At 39.2% G+C, this 14943-nt stretch overlaps 1 protein-coding gene across 5 annotated transcripts in view; it reads left to right on the forward strand.

The window, feature by feature from the left end:
* HOOK3 (hook microtubule tethering protein 3) overlaps positions 1–14943 on the forward strand; it is a 91074-nt gene that overhangs the window by 50489 nt on the left and 25642 nt on the right. For all 5 annotated transcript variants that reach the window (XM_074855489.1, XM_074855488.1, XM_074855492.1 and 2 more), the window contains 6 exons: positions 1695–1835; positions 3362–3563; positions 6673–6783; positions 9578–9665; positions 10235–10304; positions 13511–13651. In XM_074855489.1, the coding sequence (XP_074711590.1) occupies positions 1695–1835; positions 3362–3563; positions 6673–6783; positions 9578–9665; positions 10235–10304; positions 13511–13651 (753 nt within the window). The remainder of the gene's footprint in view (positions 1–1694; positions 1836–3361; positions 3564–6672; positions 6784–9577; positions 9666–10234; positions 10305–13510; positions 13652–14943) is intronic.

A 14943-nucleotide genomic window follows, 5' to 3' on the forward strand; every position in this document is an offset into this window, starting at 1 on the left:
AGTGGAGTTTTTACAGTGAGGTACATGTAATGATTTACCTCTTTACAAGCTCCAGTTTAAAAAAATTTGTAATTTCTTAATGCTGAAATGCTGTATACGTGTAACTCTTCTCTGTGAAGTTGACTTGTTTGTATGCAGTCATTTCACCCATGTTTTTCAAAATCAGTGCAAATGAAAAGTAGCATGCTTTCCTCTATGTAAATTATTCAGATTGTATTTTTAAGGTGTAGAAATTCCTAGCTGAAGGTTTGCTATGGACTGTATTATTATACAGAAAAGTGTGTCTGCCTCTCAGTTTTCCACTTCCTCTTGCTAAGCCTCTTTATGGCACGTTCAGACACACCCTCTCCCTTCAGTTTCTTGAAAAATGTTCAGTTTCTCTTTCACAGCAGCTAGTGCCTGGTTGTCTTCTTTCTATACACCTACCATGTAAAGGAATACTGTAGTTATGTCTCTCTAATGTCCCCTTTTATCTCTTCTTATTCATCTCCATGCTCTGGAATGATTTCTACGTGAGTCTGTTATCAACTGCTGTCTGAACAGGTTTTCTCCCCATATGCAATATCTGCACTGCCTCTTAGTCTAGTTTTAGGTTCTGAAGGTCTTTCTAAACCATTTTCACATGTGAGACTCATCTCCCAACCTCCTTTACCTCCTTCCCCTGCCTTCATAGGATGTGGTTTCTAATGACAATTTGTGTGTGTTCCTTCTTCAGCTCTACCTGGCCAAACAGCACGTATGTACAGCTTAACTGATGCTAAGTGTGGTACAACAGTTTTTCTCCCAGTCTTGCCTCTTTATGTCCTTTGACAGTTCTGGTCTATCATGATCTGAATCTTTGTTGTATATGCTTTAGATTACCTACTGAGTATCTCTTGTCTCCATTCTTGTAGATTCTTTTTGGACTCCTTGAATTAATGAATAGAATACTTTTTTTTTTTTTTAATGGCCACACCTCCTTTTCTGGATTGTTTTTATTTTCATTTCAGATCAAAATCACAATAGGACCTTATGTTCCAGGTTGTGTCTTCTTCCATTCATTCAAAATGCTTTGACAAAGTTTCTCTTAGTTATTCCCATTGTTCACAGCCAGGTTAACACAGCTTTGCCTGTGTATGCTTTATGTAAGTAGATCACTCCAGAAACTTTGGTCTGAGTTTTTACATGCTAACTGGATAACTAAATGAATGACTTGGTTCTTCAGAGGTACTGGGCAGGCACAGGTTCTTTATAAGTAAGTAAATTAATAAATAAAGCCACCTTGGTGAGAGCTCTACAGCATGTTGAACATCTGACAATCAGGTCAATATTGTTGAAGGTGTGTAGGAGTTGAACAGCTGAGCAAATTCTTAGGATAAAGATGTCATGTTCAGTCTCTGTATGCCCCAAGATGAAAGAAGGTGGAAATTTCTGCTTGAGTTTCCATTGTGAAAAATTACTATGACAGAAAAATCTCAGGATTTGTCTTTCTGAGAACATACATTACCATGTGATCTTCCAAATAGATCGATATCAAATTGGGAGCATCAGAAAAGTCAGTCTGCTTCTACATTTTTAAATAAGCACATTGAGCTGCTGTTTTCCTTCACTGCACCAGAAGGCCATTTCATATGTTTTCAGAGAGCATGATGATGAGGAAAGGTAACTGTGACTCAAGATGAGAAATTATTTTCTGTTTTACTTCATTTCTCCAGATTAGAAGCTGCCAAAGATGACTATCGAATACGCTGTGAAGAATTAGAAAAGGAAATTGCTGAATTAAGACAACAAACAGAAGAACTTACTACACTGGCAGAGGAGGCTCAGTCTTTGAAGGATGAGATAGATGTACTCAGGTAAACTCTGTTCTAATGGAGAGAACTTTTAAACTCTTAATTTTTAATCCATATAATTCATGTACTTAGTCTCCAATAGCTTTTGTTTAAATAATTTTAATATTAAATGCAAACACTTTGTCAATGCCAAGGTTCTTTTGGATCCTCTAGTTAAGTACACAAACCACCACACAATTTTGCTTAAGTAAATTAGTTATTTATTATGTACCTAATCAAGAACTATTAGTAAATTCAGCAACGCTACACCATTTTATGGTCATAACAAGTCACTTACTGGTCTCTTGAGTATTCTCTACTCACCTTCATCATGACTTGGGCATCTGTTCTCGTCAGGGAACTAGACTTTTCCCTGGGCTTGCGTTATTTGGACTTTGGGTGGCACTTTTGGTTCATCATATAATGCTAATATGAACAACATCTGTTACAGTTCTTATTGCCACTGAATTTTAGTACTCAAAGTTGTCGTGATTTGATGGTGCAAGGGGTTTATAGGGTGGGGCAACCCATTTTACTATGGAACATAATCCTTCAGTAGTGGTGTCTTACTGCTATGGGTTATTCAGAACCAGTTATCCACTACCCACCTATATCACTCTTCTAGGAAGTCTAGCAAGGCTTATTTTAATACTGCCTTTTCCAGCTCACCAGCAGCTTTCTACCAGAGCTATCTGTCTTTGTCTCCTCTGTCATTAATATAAGGAATGAGCCCATCAGGCTTCATAATTCCATAAACTATGTGTGTGGACAGCATGGGTTCAAAGAGCAATTCCTTGCCCCAGAGAGAGGCTCTGCATTTCAGTGGGGATTAAAGACATTTGACTTGCCCCAGTGTCCCCTAAATTAACCATCAATTCAATGGGGGATTCTCCAGATTTGACAGGATATTGAGTCTGTAAGTCTGATGGTTCTAAAATGAAACTGGGGAAGTAATAATAGCAGGAGGTGAGGGTGGGTGTGAGGGCTATTGCTGTCCTGGCAGTACACCAGGAGGATTGAAAAAATTCTTGAAATGTTATGAACGGAGTTTAGTATTTCAGGTTTTTTTGAAGGGATCAGACTCCAAAGCTGTTATGGTACTTCTGTGTCATCAAGTATATGCTGCTCAGGAGATAGATCTTTGTGGTTTTATTCCTGGCTATCATTAAACCAAATTGAAGGGCAGAAAATTTTATTCTTTACCCTTGTAAAATGCAGGACTGAGGATCAATTTAGAATTGAAAGGAAATGGGTAGGAGTGAAGGTCCTTTAACTTATTTTAAGATTGGAAGCAGATAAGAAGGCTGTATTAGGAAGAGTGATAGTGTCTAAAAGTACCTCCATCAGCAGCCCTTTGTGTTGACAAATAGTTATGGGAGGGAAGCAGACAAAAATAAAAACATTAGTAATAGGAGGATATGATTGCTTTCTTGTTCTGCCCACGATGTCTCAGAACGTCTTCTGCATTAAGGCAAAATACTGAGGAAGCTTCAGGACATTTCATTTTCTAGTTTTCAGAGTACAAATTTGATACAAATCTGTCCCTCCAGGCATTCTTCTGATAAAGTAGCCAAGTTAGAAAGCCAGGTAGAGTCATACAAAAAGAAATTGGAAGACCTGGGTGATTTGCGACGACAAGTAAAACTCTTAGAAGAGAAGAATACAATGTATATGCAAAATACGGTGAGCCTGGAAGAAGAACTGAGGAAGGCCAACGCAGCACGCAGTCAGCTGGAAACATATAAGAGACAGGTGAGAACAAATATCATCAATGCAACAGTTCTCTGTATTGTTCAACACTTTCTTTTTATAACATGACTAATACCTCTAAGTAAAAAAGAAATTATGAACAAACAGCTCCTTGTGTTTAGAAGACTTCCATGTTTTGTAGGTACTACCTCTGTCCTCCTTTCCTGCAATTCTTGCCATTATTTCAATTTTACATTAGTTTGCCAATAAACAGTATTTCTTACTTTTAAAAAATCAAGAGATGTTTTTTTCTCAAAGTATTCCTAATTCATTTTCAGTAGTGGGGGTTGAATTAGAGCCTCTTTTTCCAAAAAAAGTATCCACTTTTCACTTAAAAATTTTCAGCAGTGAGGAACACACCACAGCTGAGGTAAGTTATTCTTGTGATTAAGTAAGCTCTTTCTCTTAAGATTCTAGTTTGTCTGATATGTCTGAATTTGTCCAGTTATGAAAAGAGAAGGATGCGTATCATCCCTGTTGTTTATATGCACCCAGCAGAGTACCAAATGTATCACCAGTACACTTTGTGGAGCGAAAAACATCTGTTTGTCCTGCTGCTTATCTAAGTGTCATGTGATCCTGTTTCTGTAAAGGTGGAAGATGTGTTTAATCTTCTCTCTGCTTCTACACTACATTGACATGACATTATTCTGGGATTCTTGTTACAGGGCTAGACAGAGCATGGTTAGTTAAAGTAGTAGTGCCTCCTCTGTAGTGCTGTCTGCTCATAAGCTTGAGTGGTCATGCACAAGAGTCCCTTTATGTCAGCTTACAGCAGAATAAAAATACAGAAAAAAACACTAACATTGCAAGCCCAGGAGCAATGTGTGCCCCTTGGACTTGGTAGCTTTTCCCTGCACCTGGCTATCTTAGTTATTACGACAACTAGCTTCAGCTTCCATGGGCTAATTGTAGATAAAGTCCAAATGGTGCCACCAGAAAAAAAAACTTGGACAAGAGAAATGCTGAAATAACAGACAATCAAAGCAAAAAGTAAATGTGGAAAGCAATGGCCTTTCACAAATGAGTACTATCATGTTTACTGGCAACAAATATGTCACTCCACTGAACAGCTGAGCATGTGATGTAGTTGTGTAACCTCGATGGCTGCATCTGATTGTTCTTATTTCACCAACTACAAGGATTTTGGAAGAAGAAGTCCCATCATGTGTGCTGCAAAAGTACTCCTCCTTTTCTTCATCATTCTCTGTTTTATGGGTAGGATTTCATGTCTGAGGAGCTATTGATTTGTACAAAACTGTTCTGCTGGCTGAGACTGGAATAAACCTTAGGTGTCTCGTGACAGATGTGAATTTTCTTCAACTAACCACAGTACCTCAAAATGAACACAGTGTGTTTGCTTTCAGTGTCTGTAAGGCTGAGCTTCTTTTGAGACCTGCCTGTGAATCATGAGCTGTCACAAAATTAGTTTCTGGGAATCCTAAATTGTGCTGTAAGAATTGAGCCAGGTATAAGGATTCTGATGTTATGTCACTGCTGAGCACTGGTGTGCCCCTGTAGTGGAATGTGTCTTGTCTGATGTGTGAGGGATTCAACTCCTCTCATGATGATGCCATCAGAGGAATTATTTCTTTAGCTTAGCTCTGTGCTGTGCAGATGAAAGTCCTTGGTTGAAAATCCTATAGTGAATTGTAAGGAAATCGCATCTTTACCCCACCCACCAGTTTCTGTGAGATGAGGTTAGTGGTGGTGTATTGTGCTAGAGATGTAATAGCATTTATTTATTTAAGAGTTTTTGTTCACTTTTCTGAAAGCAAGCACAAGCATTTCCTAAGAAACTTTTTATTGCAGCATGAAGAATTGAAACATGAAAATTCCAGGATTAGTTTTTGTAATTTTAATTCAGCCCCTTTGTGCATGTGCATTATGATATATTTTTAACAGTATGTCTTACTTTTCTTTGCTGCAAGATTCCTGCTTTACTCATTCCACATGTCAGATAATGCGCAGTAAATGTGATGGCAGTTCATTTTTTTTAATCCTTCTGCATTATCATGTAGCTGTATATCTTTCTATACGCTCCTAAATCCTGATTCAAGACAGTTTATTTCCTGCTGTGTTTTTCTACATACCATTACCATAGCATGAGTGATTACAAACATTAATGCCTTTGTTTTCATTTGAAGTGAAAGTATACCTATTTTGCAAGTGGGGACACAATCACAGGATAAGGCCTGCATGTGTTTTTTATACCCGCAGTTATTCTGATAGTCTGTGATGGATGTCACATCTGAGAAATGAAATATTTTCATATCTAACATTTTTTTTAATCTGATAATCTCAGAAATGGCAGGCTTATGCTTTTTTTGCAGCTTTTAATTTAAGAACAACAACAACAAAGTCCTTCTCTAAGACTTAAGACCATGCAGATTTTTAGGCCTGTTAGTTATTTTGCTATAGCTATACACATTGAAAATAAAAGGTAATTAGAACCACTAGGCAGTCTTAACATAGGTATGGCTACTGCTTTGCTTCACAATTTACATTAATCACTTTATCTGTAATCTAAAAGCCATAAAAAAGCTTTCTTATGAATTGTTTCAGAAGAAGCTGTATTTCTTTAGCTGAGCCTTCATTCAGCTTTTGTGTTTGCAGGTCAATCTTCATTCAGCTTACTTGCTTCCATGCTCTCTGCATTATGAGCTTTACTGATGTTCTGGGAATAAGCCTTTGCTAGTAAAGGCTGAGAGTTTTGAAAAGGCAAGATTTCACTGATTTGCCTCCTGTCCACTGATCATTTCTGCTCAGCTTTCAGATTTCTGCTCATTTAATTTAAAAAACTCTTTACGGATCTGTAGTTGGAAGTATACATGCAACTTTGTTAGCAGTGTTTTCTTCTGAAGTAAAGAGAACTGTTTATGAGCCTGTGGCTGAATCTTTATATTAATCTATTAAAAATGATTAGGAAAATCTCAGGTTAAGAAACATTACCTGACTGCATAAACTGGTGGTTGAATTAGTATGTCCTATAGATAACTATTTCACTTGTTTACAACATGAGTCATGGTGCATGGTAATTGGCTACTTGGTCTTTTGTATTTTGTTTTAATATTGATATTTGCAGACAAATTATTGATTCTTGTTCTCACAGGCAGTTGAACTACAAAACAGGTTATCTGAAGAATCCAAGAAAGCTGATAAATTAGATTATGAATGCAAACGACTGAAAGAAAAAGTAGACAGCCTCCAAAAAGAAAAAGATGTAAGTGCCAAGGTGTTATTTTTTTTGGTAGTAGCAATAGCAACTTTGTGTCATTTATAACGCAGAGATATGGTAATTGTAGTTAGCCATTTATAGCAAACTTTTAAAATTAGGAAGTCTTTTTTCACTTAAAATTTTCTAATGTTTGTGTAAAAGTTCCTTTTTAAACCTAGGAACTGTACAGCATGGAATAAAGTGACTGTACAAAAAAATATGTAACCCATTTTTAAGAGGAAAAGCCTTCATGTTTGGGATCTGAAGTTGTTTCTTGACCATTTACCATAAGATTGATAAACACCCAGAGTAATTGTAATGAATTCTGAAAAACTATTTAAAGTAGGGTTTCTGCAGTATCATCCTAGAACTAAACTCCTGTTGCATTTTTTCTGAAGTATTCTTTGAGGTACCATCAGCACACTTCTCTTTGTGGAGTCACGACTACTGCAGCTAGAGGCTTAGGAGTCATGTAGAGGGATGTGTCCTTTGTGGTGATCTCACCTTTTATGACAGGTCCTTGTTGATCTGTCTTGCACCACCAACATGGAACACACAGGATGGATACCAGTCTTTTCCCTTCCTCTCTGTCATTTGCCGCAAGTGATTCTGCGATTAATTGCTCTGTCCTCTCATGCCAAGCATGATCCTTCAGACTTCTCTTGCGTACTATCGTTTATCACCAGCCTATTTTGGCTTGTTTCTTAGGAAGCAGGTGCCTCAAACTACCTCAAACTAAGTTCTTAGGCTTATTTTAAGTCCATCTAATCCATCAGTCAGAATCTCTGTAGGCTTTTCCCTCAGTAATCATATTTCCTGTCCAATTCCTTCTAAACTTTCCAGCCCCTGAACTTGAGTAGCAATTGAACTGAAAGTTTTCTGTTATTTTCAGTTCATAGGTCTTTGATTTCCATATTTTATTAAATTTTCAAACTATTGTGGACACTTGTCCTTGATATCACTTCCATCTACCCTTCAGTTCAGATTGGAATGCTCATAGTACCTGTATTTGTACTGTGCTTTGGCTTTATTTCCTGCTCTTTATTTAAAGTTTGATTTTCCAGTTTTGTTATGTTTGACAATGGTAAGGTTGTGTCTGTGGCTTACCCATTGCTTGGTGGACCATTTCATCTTGCACAAAGGATCTGAATTGCAGGCCATTGTCATATAGTTTCTGTTTTGTCCCCTGGCAAATATCATTTTTAGGGACAGATGTTGTTTTTCAATACATTCTTTTGAATGAATATGCACCTGTGAGAAGTAGATTACAGCTGAAGTCTCTTAACATTTGAATTAGTGATTCACTACCTGTGTTACTCTTTCTGTTCCCTGTTGTCACATGTGTATCACTATGGTTGCCCACCACAGGTCACAAGCTATGTAGTGGTATCTGATCGGTTATATTTTGGAAATGGTTACTGAAATTGATTTTGTCTTTGTCTTTATATTCTGGCACAGTGTGGTAGTGTGTTTGATATATTCAGCTATGTGGCTTGGAATTTTACCTCTGTGGTATGTTGTGTGATAAGTACTAAGATAATTTGTTGAGTTTACTTTGTCTGCAGTGTACAAATGAAGCCCTAGAGTGAACCCTTTCAATTCATTAAAATATTCTGACATTTGATTAATCAGCTTGGTGTTTTCTGACTGATGGTAGCAGACTGCAGAATCCTTGCTTTCAGCAGCTGAATTTGAGCAGTCCTCTGTGTGGCTCTTCTTCTGTAGTATTTATGGTAAAACCAGTGGGGTTTGTGAAATGACTTTCACAACAGAATGTACGTATTCATGCCAAAGTGATTCCAAGTTCTGGATCCATTTGGGCTGAAAGATAAAATATATCTGAATCAGACTGTTAATAGGATGATATGTAAGGAGCTGTCAGCTGTCACAACTCCATACCTACACAGAACTGAGGCCTCTTAGTAATACTGGACATATCTGATTTTGAAGCAAACTACAACTTGGATCTTTGCATAGTTGCCATTTTCTCCTTTCATTTTTGAATCTTGGCAACCTTCTGGACAAAAGCTTGATGCCACCTGCAGATTCTCATTTTTTGCCAAAAGGGGACTTGTGCCAAATTGGCAGAGTATTTGCCTGATACTACTGAAGAGCCCATCTGTCTAGATCCCAACATGGTCCAGTTCTGTTCTTCAGTTCTCTTTGGACTGAGCCTCAAGCAACTAGTTTTCTTCAATAGCTAAGATGCTGGTGAATGGCAAGGCCAGCTGATACACGAGAGGAAGGGGATATGGAAATGCTGCTCACACTTTCACTGTTGAAAGACAAACAAAACTAAGTTAATGCGGTTTGTTTGTTTGTTATGCTGACTATGTACTCACCTTCTTTTTATTTCACTCCTGGCTAAACCTTGGTTTCTTGGTGAGAGAAAAGTCTATGATCTCTTAATTCACTTCCCTTTCCCTTGGAATCAGCCCTGATGAGGGGAAAAGGAGCATTGGCTGAGTGGCCCCAGTAGATGCTCTTTACTACCTGGTACTAGAACTTTGTGTCACTAATATCTTGATTTTGTAAGCTTATACCCTGATATTTTTATTCCCGTAAATGTAATACAGAGCAGTAACTCTTCTCAAAAAACCCACTGTTCATGTGGAATGTGTAATATTTGTGTTTATTCTATTATCAAATAGACTGAGATGTCTTGATTTGAAAATCATCTCTAAAGTTGCATTTAATTCTTTTCAAAGTGTTGAAGGCTGTGTCTTTTGCCAACTTGTCTACTGTTAGAGGTAGATTTGTAGTACCAAGACTGATATTCATTCTCTTTCTGATTATTCAGAGATTAAGAACAGAAAGGGATTCTTTGAAAGAAACTATTGAAGAGCTTAGATGTGTACAAGCTCAGGAGGGTCAACTCACCACTACAGGTAAAGAACAAATAAGGAGATTAAATGCATCTTTTCTGAAGTTTACAGGACTTCTCTGGAGATTATTGAATGTGCTTTTGTTTAGCACAGAATAAATTTAAGATCCTCTAAGATCAGCAGTGAAAAGCTGCTTCAGCTATTCATAACTTTGTAAGCTTTTGTAGACATCAAACGTTATTTCAGTCAATCAGAAATTTTAGATTCCTCCCCAGTGTGATATTTTTATAATGTATTGCCGATTTCTGTGTAGTTACATAATTTTCTTTAGAGAGATTAAGTTTTCATCATGTGTGTATGATGTTTCATGTGTTGCAACTTATTCCTATGTGTAATGTTGCACCACTAATGAGCAGAAAATACACCACAAAGTTACTTCATCAGAATCAATGATTATTCTCCAGATGAAATTGTGCTTGTCTGTCTGTCTTGCTGTAGCCTGACTCTGTGTCATTTTCTACTGTCTAGCACTACTCTAAAATTGTAATCTTCCAGAACTGTGTTTACTTCTCGTCTTTTAAAGAAAGTTATTAGTCTGATTGTTAATTTTTTTTTTACTTTTCCGAACCCAGGATTGATGCCTCTGGGAAGACAAGAGCCTTCAGACAGTTTAGCAGCAGAAATCGTTACTCCCGAAATAAAGTAAGCTAATGTGTGCTTTGTTTTACTAACCTTTACAATGTATGCATAGATGATCAGTTAGTTTTCAGTGTTTGTCTTTTCTTCTCCTTTTGGATTTCTGCACAACAGGAGCTGTTATGCTTAAGACAAAATTCAGTTGACCTCTTTTGAATTCGTATTGTGCTCCAAAAAAGGAAGGGAAAACAAACCCTTTATCCTCATGTTTTGTCTCTTCTTTTACTGCAGAGAGTTCATATAACTGCAGCTTATATGCGCATTAACAGACAATAATGTTTGTAACAAGAACATGGTGTTGTACAAGGAAAAAAATGACTAAAATTGTGAAAGAAAGAGTAAATTGTAAGTTCCATTTGTATCATGGCAAATGTTTACAGTCTGTTAAAAGGGAAAACAGCAGTGGGAGAGCATTGTATCCTAAGATGTTGCAGGCTCTTTTTAGCCTTGCCAGTATACTAAAATTTTTAAGACAGTCACATCTCAGAAAACAGTTAGCTCTTCATGAATTCTTTCCTTTTATCTCTACTAATAGTGATATGGTATTTTAACAGTTGGAAAGCTCAATATGGGTCAAATACAGTTCAGTAGTAAAATAATACCTTTCTAGAAAGCTAATAATAGAAAAGATTTGTTTTTCTTCCAGCTGTGCTGCTGCACCTTACTACAAGAGCAATTCTTTTTAGTTTTGTTTAGAAACATTTTGAGGCAGTGTTAGTGAATTATGGAGTTACTGCATAAACCTTCCACATGATTGTGTGAGAGAGGATAGCACCCTAAGCGCCGTAAATATCCAAGCATAGCCCGTGGTTTCAGTGGCTCTTCGTCTTTGGCTCCAGAAGTTGAATTATGGATTTTATGCAAGCATACATCTATGCAGAGTGTTTGTAGCTGCTAAACTTGGCCTCCATGCCAACTTAATAGAGGTGGACAGTAGTAGTGTCTGCTGTGGGACTGGAACTTCCTGATCTGGAAGTCTGGGCTGCTGCTGAAGTTGGAAGTCTGCCCAAGATACCCCAACCATAGGAGTAGCTACTACTGTTCTCTTTTTCCCTCCATGGTGACAGACCATGGGTCTTTCTCCATCTCATAGAGAAGGCCTGCAGACCAAACAGGAGGGTTCCATGAGACAGATTCAGTCTGTGACCTGTCAGTTGCACCTGAGGAAATCAACAAGTGACATGAGGAGTTAGCAGGGCTCATTGAAAGAGCTTTAAACTAGATTTGTAGGGGGAAAGGGATAAAACCAGGCTCACTAGAGATAAGCCGTGAGGGCAGCATGCCACTGTTTGAAAGACAGTGTGCTAGCAAGGTCCTTCAGTCTGCTTCATGATGAGCACATTTGAAATGTCCCTGTACTAATGCACACAGCACCGTAGCCATCTCAGTGGAGGTAGGGGATGGATATGCGTGTGGCAGAAAAGACATAAAGGTTGTTGGTGTTTTAGAGACCATGGAAGCACCTGAGAACAGTCACATAGGAATTAGGGCTTCTGCCCTCAAAAAGATGGCAGGATCAATAGCCCAAGTGAAGTGCATCTACACCAGTGCGCACAGCATGGACAACAAACAAGAGGAGTTGGAAGCCATTGTGCAGCTGCAAAACTATGATACAGTTGCATGCAAACATGGTGGGATGACTCGCACAACTGGAGGGCTGCAATGGATGGCTATAAACTCTTCAGAAGGGATGGGTAAGGAGAGAGAGGTGGTGGGGTAGCTCTGTATGTTAGGGAGTATTTTGACTGTCTAGAGCTTGACAATGGTGATGAAAGGGTTGAGTGTTTATGGATAAGAATCAGGGTAAAGGCCAACAAGACAGATATCATGGTGGAAGTCTGTTATAGACCACCCAATCATGATGAAGGGGCAGGTGAAATATTCTGTAACCAGCTGGGAGAAGTCTCACAATTGCTAGCCCTTGTTGTCACAGGGAACTTCAACTTAACCAGATGTCTGCTAGAAATACAATACAGCAGAGAGAAAACGGTCCAGAAGCTTCCTGGAGTGTATGGAAGATAACTTCCTGACACAGTTGGTGACGGAGCCAACTAGCGAAGACGCCCCACTGGACCTGTTACTTGTGAACAGAGGAGGACTTGTGGGTGATGTGATGGTTGGAGGCTGTCTTGGGCACAATGGTCATGAAATGATAGCATTTTCAATTCTGGGAGAAGTAAGGAGGGAGGTTAGCCAAACTGCTACCTTGGACTTCTGAAGGACAGACTTTGACCTGTTTAGGGATCTGGTTGACAGAGTTGCTTAGGAGACAGTCCTGAAGGGCAAAGGAGTCCAGGAAGGCTGGACATTCTTCAAGAAGAAAATCTTAAAGGTGTAGGATCAGGCCATCCCCATGTGCCAGAAGGCAAGCCAGCAGGGAAGAAGACCAGCCTGGCTGAACAAGAGCTTTGTCTGGAACTCAGGATAAAAAAGGGAGTTTATGAGCTTTGGAAGAAGAGGCAGGCAATTCAGGAGGACTACAAGATGTCATGAGGTCATGCAGGGAGAAAATTAGAAGGGCCAAAGCCCTACTATAACTTAAATCTAGCTACTGCTGTAAAAGACAATAAAAAATGTTTTTGTAAATACTTTCACAACAAAAGGAAGGCTAAGGAGAATATCCATCCTTTATTGGATGCTGGGGGAAACATAGTAACAGAAGATGAGGAAGAGGCTGGGGTACTTGATGCCTTCTTTTCCTCGGTCTTCAGTATAAAGTCCAATTGTTGTCAGGGTACCCAGCCCCCTGAGCTGGAAGACAGGGATAAGGAGCAAAATGAAGTCCCCATAATCCAAGGGGAAATGGTTAGTGACGTGCTGCATGGCTTAGACATGCACAAGTCTATGGGTCTGGATGGGATCCACCCAAGGGTACTAGCCCAGTTTCATGCAGTAGCTCAGTGATAGCTGAGATTACACCCTCCCTTAATACTTGGCATCAAGCTGTGCGTTCTCCACATTCTGCCTATAAATCTGTCCAGCTGTACTCTGAGATCTAATAGAGGCATTTGGGCAACTTCCTTGTGTTGTGCTTTCTACAATTACAACTCCTTTAATCAGGTTTGTATTTGGAAGTTTGAAAACATTGTTGTCTCAGCTGTCTTCCTTAAATAGGTAAAGATGATCTTTACATTATATTTACACCTCCTGTAGTAAACTGTTTGTAGAGATTGGTATACTTTTTTCTACAAAATTGTATTCTATGTGTTTAGGGAGAAACTCATTCGCCTTCAGCATGAGAACAAGATGTTAAAGCTGAACCAAGAAGGTTCTGACAATGAAAAGATTGCCTTGTTGCAGAGCCTTCTTGATGATGCAAACTTACGGAAGAATGAATTGGAGACAGAAAACAGGTAAGAAGCTTTGTTCTCTGTTTCAATTGGTTTTCTAACAATGCCGTATACTTTTGACTGTATATGGTGGTTTAGGCCCTGCCGGGACCGAGACCACGCTGCCAGTGCTCCTCCCCCACCCTCTGACCTGACGGAGCAGGGAGTGAAATACAAACCCCGGGGTTGAGATAAGGAGAGGTTTAATACAACAGTGCAACAGCAACAAACCGAACAACAACAAGAACAATAACAGTAATAACAATGAACAGAGCAAGAAATGTACCGATACAGCAGTGAGAGAGGCAACCGCACACCACTTCTTTACCAATCTTCCTGCGCTTGGGTGCCCAGAGGTGACGTCAGCATGGTATTGAATAACACGGCTAGAGCTTCCCCCCCACTGCTGGGGAAACTTAACCCTATCCTAGCTGAACGAGGACACTGTACTGTGTCCAATACTGGCCTCCCCAGTACAAGAAAGGCATGGATTTACTGGAGTCAGTCCAGTGAAAGGCCACAAGGATGTGACTACAGGACTGCAGCATCTTTTATATAAGGAGAGTCTGAGGGATAGAGACTATGTAGACTGGAAAAGAGAAGGCTTAGGGTGGATCTTATCAATGTTTATAAATATTTGTTGGGGGGGTCTAAAGGAAATGGACCTAGACTCTTCTCAGTGATGCCCAGTAACAAGGCAAGAGTCAGTGGGCATAAATTAAAACACATTAAATTTCATCTAAATGTAAGAACATGCTTCCTTCTACTGGGAGGGTTGCTGAACACTGCTGTAGGTTACCCAGAGAGGTTGTCTTTGTCCTTGGAGATATTTAAAACATGGACATGTTTGTGGGCAACCTGCTCTAGCTGACCCTGCTAGATTAAGCCAATGAACACACAGGCATCCATGGGACCAGACAGTGTGCATATGAGCATGGTAAGGTAGCTAGCTGGCTGATATTGTTGTGAGGCTGCTCTTTATTTAAGCTTTGAGTCTGCTCTCTAATTTTCCCCTTTGATTGGGGGAGGTTCCTGAAGCCTGGGAAAAGGTAAACGCTTTCTGGAGAACTACAGAGACTGGTCAGCCACAGCTCATTTTCTGGGAATTTCACAAAGCAAGTGCATCTGGAATCTGTTTCCAGCCACATGAAGGACAAGAAAGTAATTGGGAAAGGCCAACCTGACTTTATTCTGGACTGAATACTAGTGGAATGGTTAGATATAGACTAAATTAGTGGACAGTAAAGTGAGTGGAAAATGATCCTTCACCTCTTGTCAGTACTTAGGAGATCACATCTGGACATAGCATATACTTT

The sequence above is a fragment of the Strix uralensis genome, chromosome Z (genome assembly GCF_047716275.1).
Source record: "Strix uralensis isolate ZFMK-TIS-50842 chromosome Z, bStrUra1, whole genome shotgun sequence".
Classification (NCBI taxonomy): domain Eukaryota; kingdom Metazoa; phylum Chordata; class Aves; order Strigiformes; family Strigidae; genus Strix; species Strix uralensis.